The following is a 16,253-nucleotide window of genomic DNA, read 5'->3' on the forward strand; positions in this document are numbered from 1 at the left end:
CAAGGGAGAGGGTTAGATTCTCTCTTGTTGGAGATGGTCATTTCCTGGCACTTGTGTGGCACGAATGTAACTTGCCACTTGTCAGCCCCAAGCCTGGATATTGTCCATGTCTTGCTGCATTTGGACACGGACTGCTTCATTATCTGAGGAGTCGCGAACGGTGCTGAACATTGTGCAGTCATCATCCAGTTCTGACCTTACGACGGAAGGCAGATTAAGTGCAGTCACATCGAAGATCGCCGAGTCGCCTGGTAAAGTGTAATCACCATTGTCGGAAACGTGGAAACTGTTTTGTGCACAGCAAGCTCCCACAAACAACACTGTGATGAATAAGCCAGTTCAAAAGAACAACGTTGACCCAGGGACAACCAATCGCCTCTGCTGTCGTACTTCCCACTGGGTGGGCAGTCCATCACGAATAGCATTTTTTTTTTTCAGTAACTGACATTTCACATGCCCCGTAAAATGCTTGCACCGAGGGACAAACAGAAATAAACAAACTCCAAACAAAGTTACCTGAATGTACTTTGTAATAACCCCGGTGTTCTTGTGCATTGACTTGTTTTTTTGCTTGTCAAGTTTCGCTTAACATTACCACTGGAGGGAATTATTTGTTCATGGGATATTGCACTCCAACTCCATCTCAGTCAAGCGGTGCCTTGAGGTTAACATTCTCAACCATGTTTCAAAAGCCCAAAATAGCCCTACACCCTTCGCCATCTCTGTAACCCTCTACAACCCTCCCTTATCTCTGTAACCTCATCCAGCCCCTACACCTCCTCCAGCCCCTATACCCCTCCCTATCCCTGTACCCTCCTCCAGCCCCTAAAACCCTCCCTATCTCTGTAACCTCCTCCGGTCACTACAACCCTCCCTATCTCTGTAACCTCCTCCAGCCCCTACATCCCTCCCTATCTCTGTAACCTCCTCCAGTCACTACAACCCTCCCTATCTCTCTAACCTCCAGCTCCGACAACCCTATCTCTGTAACTTCCTCCAGTCTCTACAACCTTCCCTATCTCTGTAACCCTCCAGCCCCTACAACCCTATCTCTGTAACCTCCTCCGGCTCCTACAACCCTCCCTATCTCTGTAACCTCCTCCAGCCTCTACAACCCTCCCATTCTCTGTAACCATCTCTAACCCTTGGAGAATTCTGCCCTCCTCCAGTTCTGGCCCCTCTAGCCTCCCCGCCCACTTCCCATTGCTCCGCCATTGCCGGTGGTGTCTTCAGCTACCTGGGAGAGGCGGGCCCTAAGCCCGGGAACTCCGTCCCTAAACCGCTCAGCCTCTCTCTCTCTTCTGCTCCTTGTAGATGCTCCTCAAAAACCCAAATCCTTGAGCGAGCTCATGGTGGCCTGGCCCCGGTTCCTCCTCCGCGTCTCGCGCTGAGCTTCTGCAGGAAGATCCTTGGTGCACGTTGGGGTTGTGTGTGCTCAAATGTGTTACGGCCAAACAAACTGACTCCACGAGCGGGAGAGTCAGGAAGGTCATAGAAGAGGCGGGGAGACCAGCCAACAAGCCACGTTGTATGTTTTATTCGATTCCTATGTCATAAACCCAGTCCATTAACGCAGGCGAGTGGGAGTGGGGAGACCATCGGTGAGGGACACCAGGGGGTGGGGGTGTTGGGTGGTGAGTCTGGGCAAGGTGGAGGAGCAAGGGGGGCGGGGGGAGATGGAGAATTAGGTGGTTTAAGGTGCCCAAGCCCCATCAGGGAAAGCGAGACAGGCGCCGCTGGAGTCCGTCGCTCTCTCTGCGAGGGTCTGTTCGAGGGAGGGCCCGCAGAGTAGCCTGTACCTTTAACGCCCCCGTTACCTCTTGCCTTCGCTTCCCCCCCTCCCCCGCCCCCTCCCCCACCCCCTCCCCCACCCGCAGAAACAATGAGGAATACCTTCTCTGGCATGCAAGGCACCTTTGGTTACGCGTTAAGATTCCTTTTCTAAAGAAAATATACACCGGGACAATTTCCCTTGAAGGGGTCGGGACAGGTAGGACCAACGGGAACATGCAGTTGGACAACAGCCGTTTCCCCACCCCTACCCCACCCCTGCCTCTCTCGTCCCATCGCCTGTTGTCCAAACAGGAGTCTAGGAATTATCGCACGCTTTTTAGACGACGCTACATTCTTGTCTTCTCGTTTTCCTTTTTTATTCTCTTAGTCTGTATTTATTTTATATATATATATATATAAATATGTATTTATATATCACTTTTCTTCTTCGGTGTCTTCACTTCTTAATTGTGTTCTTTTACTGAGAGAGAAAGAAAAAGCACAGTGAGATACGGGAATAGTGGATCATGTCCCCAAGAATTGTCATCTTCCTTCAAGTCCCCCCCCCCCTCTCGCTAACCCCCACCTTCCACATCCGCTCCCTCCCCCACCTACGCACAGCGGCAGCCGTGTGTACCGTCTACAAGATGCACTGCAGCCACTTGTCGAGCCTCCTTCGACAGCACCTCCCAAACCCGCCACCTCTACCACTGACCGCCCTTCCTGTATCTGTCACCTCCACCGACCCTCCATCTCTGCCCTCCTCCAATTCCGGCCTCACGAACATCGTCCGGCTCCCGTTGCCTCCCATGAGACACTTTATCCAGTGCCTCCTGCTCGTTCATGCACTCCATCTCGAGCAAGCCCTCCCGCTCACTGCCGACCCTCGGCAGGGGTTAAAAGGGGAGCCTACCATCAAGATAGTTGCGGGCGACAAACTTCAGGACTTCATCTATGAGGATGACAGGGAACGAGAGCTTTAGCACGACAAACCATTGCGTGAATGTCAGGTGAGTCAACTTGAAGATGAGCTGAAGGAGAGAAGGAGAAAAGCATTGAGATCACTCCATGCACAACATTCAACAGCTCATCACAAACCCGCCACCGAGAAAGCTTGGAATCCAGCCACAAGTAACTCACCTCCTGACCCTCTTTCTACCCCCCCCCCCACACACAAAGCCTGTACCCCCCCCCCCCCCCCCCCCACACAAAGCCTGTCCGCCATCTACAAGGACACAAGTCAGGAGTGTGATGGGACCCTCTCCACTTGCCTGGATGAGTGCGGCTCCCAACAACACTCGAGAAGCTCCACACCATCCAGGACAAAGCAACGCTCGATCGACATGCTAACCCCCCACCTTCCACATCCGCTCCCTCCCCCACCGACGCACAGCGGCAGCCGTGTGTCCCGTCTACAAGATGCACGGCAGCCACTCGCCGAGGCTCCTTCGACAGCACCTCCCAAATCCGCCACCTCTCCCACCGAGAAGGACAAGGGGCAGCAGGGCCACGGGGAACACCCACCGCCGGCAAGTTCCCCCTCCAAGCACCCCCCCCCCCCCCCCCCCCCCCCCCCCCCCACTCCTCCCGACACATACACCATCTGATGTGGAAATATATCGGCATTCCTTCACTGTCGTTGGGGTCAAAATCCTGGAACTCTCCATAACTGCGCGGTGGGTGTACCTACACCACAAGGAATCAAGCAGTTTAAGATGGCGGCGCACCACATCCTCTCAAGAGGCAATTAGGAATGCGGCTGAGGGGTATTCACTGGGGCCCTCCTGAAAGGCAAAGCCTTTCATCCATTGCAATTAACTTTTGATTGACCATGCAACAATTAAACTCTGGGTGACCATATGGCGATTAAACTCTGAATGGCCGCTCAATGATTAAACTCGGAGCTAACATTTTCAGCTGCTGCCCGTGATGGACTCACCCTATCTTTTTGTCCTCAAGATTGAATTGAACACTCAAACTTGCAAATTAGCCTCTATTGTACCATACCAATTTACCCCAAAATATCAAAAGTCTTCTGTCTGAGTTAATAAAGAAGGGGGTGAGAGAGAGATGGAGAGGTGGACATGTATTGAAAGGGATGAATAAAGAGCAAGAGTGATGACATTGAACAGATGGGGAGGTGTGAATATATACGGAGATATATATGTCGAAAGGTGGGGTGCACTGGTGCAAGGAGGGGGTGAAGATGTTCTGTAGCCTCATGGGTATCGGTAAAGACACCAGCAAAGCCTGATGGTTAAAAGAGCTAATTCTTCATCAGACTAAGGACTGTGGGAACAGGAATCTGCGGTGGTCTGCAGTGAGAGACAGACACAGGAGCTGATTGGAAAGTGACTGTTGGTGTGTGCCTTGAACAGACGGTGATTGAATACAGACTCCTGTGGGGTGCTCTTGAAAGAAGTATGACTCCTGAGAGACATGACTCCTGCAGTATTCATGACCGAAAAAGACAGTGATTGATTAGTGCCTGTCCTGCGAGTATGTGACGAAGGGCATGATCAGTGCCAGAAAGATCTGTGTAAGGAGCAGAAGCAAAGGGACTTCTGCAGGGACAACCGTTGTCAGAAACAGCGACCTGGGTCTGGGTCTCAGAGAGGACATCGGAATCCACCAAGAGGGAGCCTGCTCATCTCGCCTCTTCACGGGAGGAATTTAGGTACAAGCCGTGAGCTCTAACCCCTTTTGTTGAACACAGTTTTGAGCCATTATGTAATATAACTTCTGATACTCTTTATAGTGGGGTTTTGATACGTTGGGGTAACTTGGTAAGGTACAATAGAGGAGATTGTTGTACGTTAGTTTGCGAGTTTGAGTGTTTTGTCCGGAACATTTGTTGACTCAGGTTTGATGTGCGAAAGTACTGAGATGAATGGACAGAGAAAAAGAGTGAGAGAGAGATGGAAGGACAGTGGAATCAGCAGATGGTCTTTTGATTTGATTCTTCACAAGTTGTGAAATTGTTAAAACAGTGAAAGCAGTTTATGGGGCTCAGGAGCTCAAAGTAGGAGAGCAAAAACACAGAGTCAGCCCATAACCAGCAGCAGCTAACAGTGTTAACCCAGAATTTAATCATTGTGAGGTCATTCAGAGCGAAATTGCCGCATGGCCATGCAGAGTTTAATTGTTGTGCGGTCATACAGAGTTAAATTGCCGCATGGTCATGCCGAGTTAAATCATTGTGCGGTCATTCAGAGTGAAATTCACGTGGTCAACCAGAGTTTAATCGTCATGTGGTCACTCAAAGTTTGATTGAAATGGGTGCTAAGGCCAGATGGGACCCAGTGAAGACCTATGGGGGCCATGGAAGGGGTGGGGGTAGGCTAAGGCAGGGAGCAACAGCACCCCTATTAGAACCTCCTCATCCAGAGTGATCAACCGTGAAGCTGAAGGTCGCAAAAGGCCCAGTGGCGATCGGTCGGTTGAAACTTACCGGCATTGGGTCAACATAGAGGATGAAGAAGTGGAGAGACATGGAGAGACAGATGGCACTCAGCAGCCAGCCATTCAACCATGGCGGCATCCTGAGCAGAGATTGGTTCTCTGATAGGCTGCAAAGAAACAAGGACAGAGAGAGAGGTGTCAGCAAATGTTAAACATAAAAGGCAGCAAAACAAAAGTAATTCAAATGCATTGTTCCGCCAGTAAAGGGCAACTGAGCTTCGTTGAACACCACACCGATCTGTTGATCGGACAACCGGGCCTTGGGTCACTTGGATGTCAACTGGACAATAATCACCGCGTGGTCATTCAGAGCTAAACTGTTGCACGGTCAGTCAGTGTTTAACCGCCATGCGGTCATTCAGAGCTCAATTGTTGAGTGGTCACTCAGAGTTTAATGGCTGCGTTGCCATTTAAGAGGTGAGTCATCGTGGGTGCCGTGAGGCAGAGGCGGCCCAATTAACTCCCAATAGACCCCACATAAGAGTAGTTCCAGCGATTTACATAAAGCTCTGGGTTCAATTCTGGGCACCGCGCCTTAGACAGCGGGATTATTCCCCCAGAACGATCCCGGGGGTTAAAACATTTAAATCCGAGGAGAGGTCGCACAGACGAGGCTTGCGTTCCCTCCAGTCTGGAAGATTAAAAGGGAGGGGGGATCCCGATCGTAGGGATGAAGATCGATAAAAGGATCTGATAGGGTCGACCTCTTGTGGGGATGGGGGCGAGACCGGAACAAGAGGGACAGGACTTCAAAATTTGAGTTTGACCGTTCAGGGCACAGTGTCTGAAAACATTTCCTCACCTGAAGGGAATGGAATTCGGAAATAAACGTGATGGGGCATTAATTTGATATTTTAACACAGAGATTGATAGATTTTTTTTGCGGATCGGGGATTAACGGGTCACGGAACGGAGATGGGATTTCAGAAACAGGTCGATGATCTCTGACGGAAAGGTAGACAGGGCTCAAAGAGGCCGAATGGCCTCCTCCTGTTCCTGTGTTCAGGCTGGAGAGGGGCTGAATGGGTCCCACTGTTCCTGTGTATCAGGCTGAAGAGGGGCTGAATGGGTCTCCTCATGTTCTTGTGTAACAGGCTCGAGAGGGGCTGAATGGGCCTCCTCCTGTTCCTGTGTAACAGGCTCGAGGAGGGGGCTGAATGGGCCTCTTCCTATTCCTGAGTAACAAGCTCAAGAGGGACTGAATGGGTCCCACTGTTTCTGTGTAACAGGCTCGAGAGGGGCTGAATGGGCCTCCTCCTGTTCCTGTGTAACAGGCTCGAGAGGGGCTGAATGAGCCTCTTCCTGTTCCTGTGTAACAGGCTCGAGAGGGGCTGAATGGACCTCCTCCTGTTCCTGTGTAACAGGCGCGAGAGGGGCTGAATGGGCCCCCTCCTGTTCCTGTGTAACAGGCTCGAGAGGGGCTGAATGGGCCTCCTCCTGTTCCTGTGTAACAGGCGCGAGAGGGGCTGAATGGGTCCCACTGTTCCTGTGTAACAGGCTCGAGAGGGGCTGAATGGGCCTCCTCCTGTTCCTTGGTATACCTTATACACTGCCCTGGAGAGTAGCCACGGTTCGACATCACACAGAGAGGTGGCAATCACCTACCTGTTAAGGGCATTGCTCATCTCAATTGTCACAAGGACTGACAAAGCCATGGTCATTGGTTCGGACGATTCAAAGATATCGCATTCGATTCCATCGAATTCAGGATGGTGTTCTGTACATTGCATGAAGTGCGACTGGGGAAAGAAAACGTGTAAAAAGAATCAAGAACCTCATCAACGTCAAGATAGATTCGAACGCACCGAGAAGCTCCCAGACTGAGCTTGAGAGAAAGTTGGACGCTGACGGGGGAAATCTAGGGGAGACGGTGCGAGGGAGGGGAAAGATTAGCCACAGGCTCGTTTAAGGGCGGAGGAGGCTGAGGGGCTGAATGGCATTTCTGATTTCTAAGCCTTGTGTGTCTCCTTGGACTCTTAAGTATCTTTAAGTAAGGGCAGCATGGCGGCGCAGTGGGTTAGCCCTGTAGATTCACGGTGCCGAGGTCCCAGGTTCGATCCCGGCTCTGGCTCACTGTCCGTGCAGAGTTTTCACATTCTCCCCGTGTCTGCGTGGGTTTCGCCCCGACAACCCAAAGATGTGCAGGGTAGGTGGATTGGCCACGCTAAGTTGCCCCTTAATTGGAAAACATTAATTGGGTACTCTAAATTTATATTTTAAAAAGTATTTTTAATTTTTTTTCCAAAAGGTTTAATTTAACGGGTTAAGTAATGACAGAAGAGCTCAAAGCCGTGGTGTGTTCCTCCTGTCCCCTGTGGGAAGCCGATAACATTTCCAGTGCCCGGGATCAGCATGTGCACAGAACGTGTCTCCAGCTGCAGCTCCTGGAAGCCCGGGTTTTGTAGCTGGAGAGGCAGCTGGAGACACTGAGGAGCATTACCCCAGATGGGGTGTTTTGTGGATAGCACGTATAGCGAGATGGTCACGCCGCAGGCTCAGGCTCCACAGGCGGGAAGGGAAAGGTTAAACACCAGGCAGAGCACGAGGATGAGGCAGGAAGTGCGGGGAGTCTCCTGTGGCCAGTCCCCTGTAAAACAGCTTTTCCGCAGTTTTGGATACTGATGAGGGGAATGGCCTCTCGGGGGAAAGCAGCAACAGCCAAATTCATTGCACCATGGTTGGTTCTGCTGCACGGGATAGGAGTAAGAAGTGTGGGAATAGAACATCGAACTGTACAGCACAGTACAGGCCCTTCGGCCCACGATGTTGTGCCAAACTAGTCTGAAACGAAGATCAAATCAACCTACTCCCAATCATTCTCGTCCACTCCATATGCCTATCCAATAACCGCTTGAAAGTTCCTAAAGTGTTCGACTCCACTACCATAGCTGGGAGTGCGTTCCACACCCCAACCACTCTCTGAGTAAAGAACCTACCTCTGACATCCCACCTATATCTCCCACCATGAACCTTATAGCTATGCCCCCTTCTAACAGCTACATCCACCCGAGGAAAAGTCGCTGAATGTCCACTCTATCTATCCCTCTCATCATCTCTTACACCTCAATTAAGTCACCTCGCATCCTCCTTTGCTCCAATGAGAAAAGCCCGAGCTCCCTCAACCTTTCCTCATAAGACCTACCCTGCAAACCAGGCAGCATCCTGGTAAATCTCCTTTGCACCCTTTCCAATGCTTCCACATCCTTCCTATAATGAGGTGACCAGAACTGCACAAAATACTCCAAATGTGGTCTAACCAAGGTCTTGTACAGTTGCAGCATAACCTTACGGCTCTTAAACTCAATCCCCCTGTTAAGAAATGCTAACACGCTTTCTTCACGGCTCTAACCACTTGGGTGGCAACTGTCAGAGACCTATGGACATGAACTCTGAGATCTCTCTCCTCCTCCACATTCTTCAGAACACTGCCGTTAACCGTGTAATCTGCAATAGTTATAGGGGATTCAATTGTAAGGGGAGTAGACAGGTGTTTCTCTGGCCGCAAACAAGACTCCAGGATGGTATGCTGCCACCCTGGAGCGAGGGTCAAGGATGTCTCGGAGCGGGTACAGGACATTCTGGAGGGGGAGGGTGAACAGCCAGTGATCGTGGTACACATTGGTACCAACAACATAGGGATGAGGTCCTGAAAGCAGAATATAGGGTTAGGAAGAAAGTTGAGAAGCCAGACCTCAAAGGTAGTGATCTCAGGATTAATACCGGTGCCACGTGCTAGTCAGAGTAGAAATAGCAGGAAATATCAGATACATACGTGGCTGAAGAGATGGTGCAAAGGGGAGGGTTCCAGATTCCTGGGGCATTGGAACCGGTTCTGGGGGAGGCAGGACCGGTACAAACTGGACGGGTTACACCTGGGCAGGACTGGTATTGATGACCGAAGGGAGTATTTGCTGGAGTGGTTGGGGAGAGTTTAAACTAAAACGGCAGGGGGGTGGGAACCTATGCAAGGTGCTAGAGGCGGAGGAAATAAGGACAAAAACAAAAGACAGAAACGGGAATAAAAAAGGTGATCGGCAAGGGCCAGATTCAAACAGGGTCACTGAAAAATATGGGAGTGGGATTAGTAATGTTAAAAAGACTAGCTTTAAGGCTTTGTGCATTAATGCTACGAGCTTGACAATAAAGTGGATGAACTACAAATAGACGTGAACGGGTAGGGTATAGTTGGGATTACGGAGACATGATGCATGAGTTGGCTTTGATCGATTGGGGAACATTACTTAAAGGGATGACAGTGGATAGGCAATGGCAAACATTCAAGGAGCGCATGGGGGAAAGGCAACGATTGTTTATTCCTGTGCGGCACAAAAGTAAAACGGGAAAGTTGGTCAAACCATGTCTTACAAGGAAAATTAGGGAATTTATGGATAGTATTCCATTCAAGGAAGAAGCATAGAAATTGGCCAAGAAAGGAAAACAAGACTCGAGTATTGGGAGCAGTTTAGAATTCAGCAAAGGAGGACCAAGGGATTGATTAGGAAGGGGAAATAGAATACGAGAATAAGCTTGTGGGGGCCGTAAAAAAATGACAGTAAAAATTACTAAAGTTGCCATAGCTCCAGATGACTATAGGCTGCTTTCCCTTTGGTGGTTGGGAGGGGGAGCTGACTCGTGATGGTTTAATTTAAGGATCACCACATCTCAGGCGAGGGGCAAGGTTGGCCTTTACGAATAACCTCAGCTGGAACGGGAATTGAACCTTCGGTGTGTGGGCCTTGCTCTGCATCACGAACCAGCCGTCCAGCCAACTAAACTAAACCAGGTCAAAAATTATTGTCGGCACGTGAAGAGAAAAAGATTGGTGAAGACAAATGTAGGTCCCTTACAGTCAGAAACAGGGGAATGTATAATGGGGAACAAAGAAATGGCTGAGCAACGAAACACATACTTTGGTTCTGTCTTCACAAAAGAACAAAGAAAATTACAGCACAGGAACAGGCCCTTCGGCCCTCCCAGCCTGCGCCGATCCAGATCCTTTATCTAAACCTGTCTCCTATTTTCCAAGGTCTACTTCCCTCTGTTCCCGCCCATTCATATACCTGTCTAGATGCTTCTTAAATGATGCTATCGTGCCCGCCTCTACCACCTCCGCTGGTAAAGCGTTCCAGGCACCCACCACCCTCTGCGTAAAAAACTTTCCACGCACATCTCCCTTAAACTTTCCCCCTCTCACCTTGAAATCATGACCCCTTGTAACTGAATCCCCCACTCTTGGGAAAAGCTTGTTGCTATCCACCCTGTCCATACCTCTCATAATTTTGTAGACCTCAATCAGGTCCCCCCTCAACCTCCGTCTTTCCAACGAAAACAATCCTAATCTACTCAACCTTTCTTCATAGCTAGCACCCTCCATACCAGGCAACATCCTGGTGAACCTCCTCTGCACCCTCTCCAAGGCATCCACATCCTTCTGGTAATGTGGCGACCAGAACTGCACGCAGTATTCCAAATGTGGCCGAACCAAAGTCCTATACAACTGTAACATGACCTGCCAACTCTTGTACTCAATACCCCGTCTGATGAAGGCAAGCATGCTGTATGCGTTCCTGACCACTCTATCAACCTGCATTGCCACCTTCAGGGTACAATGGACCTGAACTCCCAGATCTCTCTGCACATCAATATTCCCCAAGACCCTTCCATTGACCATATAGTCCGCTCTTAAATTTGATCTTCCAAAATGCATCACCTCTCATTTGCCTGGATTGAACTCCATCTGCCATTTCTCTGCCCAACTCTCCAATCTATCTATATTTTGTTGTATTCTCTGACAGTCCTCCTCGCTATCTGCAACTCCACCAATCTTAGTATCATCTGAAAACTTGCTAATCAGACCACCTATACCTTCCTCCAGGTCATTTGTGTAGATCACAAACAACAGTGGTCCGAGCACGGATCCCTGTGGAACACCACTAGTCACCCTTCTCCATTTTGAGACACTCCCTTCCACCACTGCTCTCTGTCTCCTGTTGCCCAGCCAGTTCTTTATCCATCTAGCTAGTACACCCTGAACCCCATACGACTTCACTTTTTCCATCAACCTGCCATGGGAAACCTTATCAAACGCCTTACTAAAGTCCATGTATACGACATCTACAGCCCTTCCCTCATCAATTAACTTTGTCACTTCCTCAAAGAATTCTATTAGGTTTGTAAGACATGACCTTCCCTGCACAAAACCATGCTGCCTATCACTGATAAGTCTATTTTCTTCCAGATGTGAATAGATCCGATCCCTCAGTATCTTCTTCAACAGTTTGCCTACCACTGACGTCAAGCTCACAGGTCTATAATTCCCTGGATTATCCCTGCTACCCTTCTTAAACAAAGGGACAACATTAGCAATTCTCCAGTCCTCCGGGACCTCACCCGTGCTCAAGGATGCTGCAAAGATATCTGTTAAGGCCCCAACTATTTCGACCCTCGCTTCCCTCAGTAACCTGGGATAGATCCCATCCGGTCCTGGGGACTTGTCCACCTTAATGTCTTTTATAATACCCAAAACTTCCCCCTTCCGTATGACAACTTGACCGAGAGTATTTAAACATCCACCCCTAGCCTCAACATCCGTCTTGTCCCTCTCCTTTGTGAATACCGATGCAAAGTACTCATTAAGAATCTCACCCATTTCCTCTGAGACCACGCATAAATTCCCTCTTTTGTCTTTAAGTGGGCCAATCCTTTCTCCAGTTACCCTCTTGCTCCTTACATACGAATAAAATGCTTTGGGATTTTCCTTAACCCTGTTAGCCAAAGATATTTCATGACCCATTTTAGCCCTCTTTATTGTGCGTTTGAGATTCGTCCTACTTTCCCGATATTCCTCCAAAGCTTCATCAGTTTTGAGTTGCTTCGATCCTATGTATGCTTCCTTTTTCATCTTAGCTAGTCTCACAATTTCACCCGTCATCCATGGTTCCCTAATCTTGCCATTTCTATCTTTATTTTCACAGGAACATGTCTGTCCTGCACTCTAATCAACCTTTCCTTAAAAGACTTCCACATTTCAAATGTGGATTTACCCTTAAACAGCTGCTCCCAATCCACATTCCCTAGCTCCTGCCGAATTTTGTTATACTCTGCCTTTCCCCAATTTAGGGGACACAAATCAGATACCAGAAAAGTTGAGGAACGCAGCGTTTTGTGAGAGGGAGGAACTAAAGGAGATCAACATTAGTAGACCATAAGACATAGGAGCAGAATTAGGCCACTTGGCCCATCGAGTCTGCTCCGCCATTCAATCATGGCTGATATTTTCTTATCCCCATTCTCCTGCCTTCTCCCCATAACCCCTGATCCCCATATTAATCAAGAACCTATCTATCTCTGTCTTAAAGACACTCAGGGATTTGGCCTCCACAGCCTTCTGCGGTAAAGAGTTCCACAGATTCACCACCCTCTGGCTGAAGAAATTCCTCCTCATCTCTGTTTTAAAGTATCGTCCCTTTAGTCTGATGGTGTCCTCTGCTTCTAGTTTTTCCTACAAGTGGAAACATCCTCTCCACCTCCACTCTATCCAGACCTCGCAGTATCCTGTAAGTTTCAATAAGATCCCCCCTCATCCTTCTAAAATCCAACGAGTACAGACCCAGAGTCCTCAACCGTTCCTCATACAACAAGTTCTTCATTCCAGGGATCATTCTTGTGAACTTCCTCTGGACCCTTTCCAAGGCCAGCACATCCTTCCTTAGATATGAGGCCCAAAATTTCTCACAATACTCTAAATGGGGTCTGACCAGAGCCTTATACAGCCTCAGAAGTACATCCCTGGTCTTGTATTCTAGCCCTCTCGACAGGAATGCTAACATTGCATTTATCTTCCTAACTGCTGACTGAACCTGCACATTAACCTTAAGACAATGGTGAACAAGGATTCCCAAATCCCTTTGTGCTTCTGATTTCCTCAGCATTTCCCCATTTAGAAAATAGTCTATGCCCAAATTCCTTCTTCCGAAGTGCACAACCTCACACTTTTCCACATTGTGTTTCATTTGCCACTTCATTGCCCACTCTCCGAGCTTGTCCAAATCCTTCTACAGCCCTCCTGCTTCCTCAATACTACCTGTCCCTCCACAGATCTTTGTATAATCTGAAAACTTAGCAACAGTACCTTCAGTTCCTTCTTCCAGATCATTAATGTATATTGTGAAAAGTTGTGGTTCCAGCACAGACCCCTGAGACACACCACTAGTCACCGGCTGCCATCCTGAAAAAGACCCCTTTCACCCCACTCTCTGCCTTTTGCCAGTCAGCCAATCCTCTATCCATGACAGGATCTTACCCTGAACACCATCTCCTATGCGGTACCTTGTCAAAGGCCTTCTGGAAATCTAAATAAATCATGTCTACTGGTTCTCCTTTGTCTAACTTCCTTGTTACCTCCTCAAAGAACTCTAACAGATTTGTCAGACATGACCTCCCTTTGACAAAGCCGTGCTGACTCAGTCCTATTTTACCATGCACTTCCAAGTACTCTGCGATCTCATCTTTAATAATAGACTCTAAAAGTTTACCAATGACCGAAGTCAGACTATCCAGCCTATAATTTCCCGTCTTCTGCCTCTCTCCCTTCTTGAACAGTGGTGTTACATTAGCCATTTTCCAGTCCTCTGGGACCCTTCCTGCCTCCAGTGATTCCTGAAAGATCATCACTAATGCCTCCACAAGTTCCTCAGCTATCTCTTTTCGGACCCTGGGGTGTAGTCCATCCGGTCCAGGTGACTTATCCACCTTCAGACCTTTCATTTTCCCCAGAACCTTCTCCTTATTAATTGTCACTGCACTCACCTCTGCCCCCTGATTCTCCTGGAGCTCTGGCACCCTACTGATGTCTTCCACCGTGAAGACTGATGCAAAGTAACTATTCAGTTTGTCTGCCATTTCTTTGTTTCCTATTATTACTTCTCCAGCCACATTTTCCAGTGGTCCAATGTCTATTTTTGCTTCTCTCTTACTTTTTATAAATTGAAAAAAACTCTTCCTATCTTCCTTTATGCCTTCTGATCCTATATTGGTCCTTGGTATCGATTTAACTTCATTCCTTACTAACAATGCAACCCCGCCCCTTTGCCCACAACATCGTACCGACCAATTTCAATGTGCGCAACAAGCTCATTTACCTTGTTCCGTATACTGTGCGCATTTAGGTACAACACGCTCAATCCTGCATTGACCACCTCCCTTTTCACACTCTCCTCAGTCACTGTACCCCGTACTGTGGCGCTTTTTGATTGTGGCTTCTCTGCCTTACACTTTCTCCTCTTACTGCTTTTTGTTTCTGGCCCCGTTTTACTTCCCTCCGACTTCCTGCATCGGTTCCCATCCCCCTGCCACATCAGTTTAAATCCTTCCCAACAGCACCAGCAGACACCCCCCCCCCCCCCCCCCCCCCTGCCCCTCGAGGACATCAGTTTCAGAGAAATGGTGTTGGGGAAATTGATGAGATTGAAGGCCGATATATCCCCATGGCCTGATAATCTACATCCCAGTGCTTAAGGAAGTGGCCCTAGAAATAGAGGATGCACTGGCGGTCATCTTCCAGGATTCTATAGACTCTGGAACAATTCCTGCAGATTGAAGGGTAGCTAATGTAACCCCACTATTTAAGAAGGGAGATCACGAGAAAACAGGGAATTATAGACCAGAAAGCCTGACGGCAGTAGTGGGGAAAATTCTAGAATCCATTATCAAAGATTTGATAGCAGAACGCTTAGAAAACAGTGGCAGGGTCGGACAGAGTCAGCATGGATTTATGGAGGGGAAATCACGCTTGACAAATCGATTAGAGTTCTTTGAGGATGTAACTATTAGTATTAAAGAAGGGAAATCAATGGAGATGGTCTATTTAGACTTTCAGAAGACTTTTGACAACGTCCCGCATAAGACGTTAGTGTGTAAAATTAAAGCATATAGGATTAGGGGTAGTGTATTGAGGTGGATGTAAAACTGGTTGGCAGACAGGAAACAAAGAGTAGGAATTAATGGGTCTTTTTAAAATTGGCAGGCTGTGACTAGTGGGGTACCGCCGGGACCGTTGCTGGGACCCCAGCTATTCACAATATGTATCAATGATTTAGATGACGTAACTAAATGTATTATCTCCAAATTTGCAGATGACAACAAGTTGGGTGGGAGGGTGAGCTGTGAGGAGGATGCATAGATCCTTCAGTGTGATTTGGACAGGCTGAGTGAGTGGCCGATGCAGTATAACTTGGATAAATGTGAGGTTAACTACTTTGATATCAAAATCAGGGGAGGCAGATTTTTTGTTTTGAACGGCCATAAATTAGGAGAGGGGATTGTGCAATGAGACCTGGGTGTCCTCGTGCGCCAGTCGCTGAAGGTAAGCATGCAGGTGCAGCAGGCGGTAAAGAAGGCGAGAGGATTCAATTGCAGGAACAGGGATGTGTTGCTGCAATTATACTGGGCCTTGGTGAGGCCACACCTGGAGTATTGTGCGCAGTTTTGGTCTCCTTATCTGAGAAAGGAAGTTCTTGCTCTTGCAGGAGTGCAGCAAAGGTTTACCTGGCTGATTCCAGGGATGGTGGGACTGACGTATGAGGGAAGATTGAATCGGTTAGGATTGTATTTGCTGGAGTTCAGAAGAATGAGGGGGGATCTCATAGAAACCTATAAAATTTGTAGGACTGGGCAGGGAAGATTGAGGAAGGATGTTCCCAATGGTGGGTGTGTCCAGAACCAGGGGTCATAGTTTGAGGATACGGAGTAGACCATTTAGGACAGATGATGTGGAGATGCCGGCGTTGGACTGGGGTGAGCACAGTAAGAAGTCTTACACCAGGTTAGAGTCCAACAGGTTTGTTTCAAACGGGCTTTCGGAGCACTGCATCTTCCTCAGGTGAATGGAGAGGTATCATGACCCTCTGACAGTGCAGCACTTCCTCAGTACTGACTCTCTGACAGTGCAACACTGCTTCAGTACTGACCCTCTGACAGTGTGGCACTCCCTCAGTACTGACCCTCTGACAGTGCAGCAC

The 16,253-nt window shown here is 48.6% G+C and overlaps 1 protein-coding gene across 1 annotated transcript in view; it reads right to left on the bottom strand.

Annotated features, from left to right (window-relative positions):
- Window positions 1–1,515: 1,515 nt before the first annotated feature.
- Window positions 1,516–16,253, bottom strand: part of LOC119954860 (sarcoplasmic/endoplasmic reticulum calcium ATPase 1) — a 72,897-nt gene continuing 58,159 nt past the window's right edge. Inside the window, exons 19-22 of the mRNA XM_038780443.1 lie at window positions 6,841–6,974; window positions 5,225–5,342; window positions 2,687–2,804; window positions 1,516–2,254 (exon numbers count right to left, since the gene is read on the bottom strand). Of these exons, the coding sequence (XP_038636371.1) occupies window positions 2,238–2,254; window positions 2,687–2,804; window positions 5,225–5,342; window positions 6,841–6,974 (387 nt within the window). The 3' untranslated portion in view covers window positions 1,516–2,237. The remainder of the gene's footprint in view (window positions 2,255–2,686; window positions 2,805–5,224; window positions 5,343–6,840; window positions 6,975–16,253) is intronic.

The sequence above is a fragment of the Scyliorhinus canicula genome, chromosome 20 (genome assembly GCF_902713615.1).
Source record: "Scyliorhinus canicula chromosome 20, sScyCan1.1, whole genome shotgun sequence".
NCBI lineage: Eukaryota > Metazoa > Chordata > Chondrichthyes > Carcharhiniformes > Scyliorhinidae > Scyliorhinus > Scyliorhinus canicula.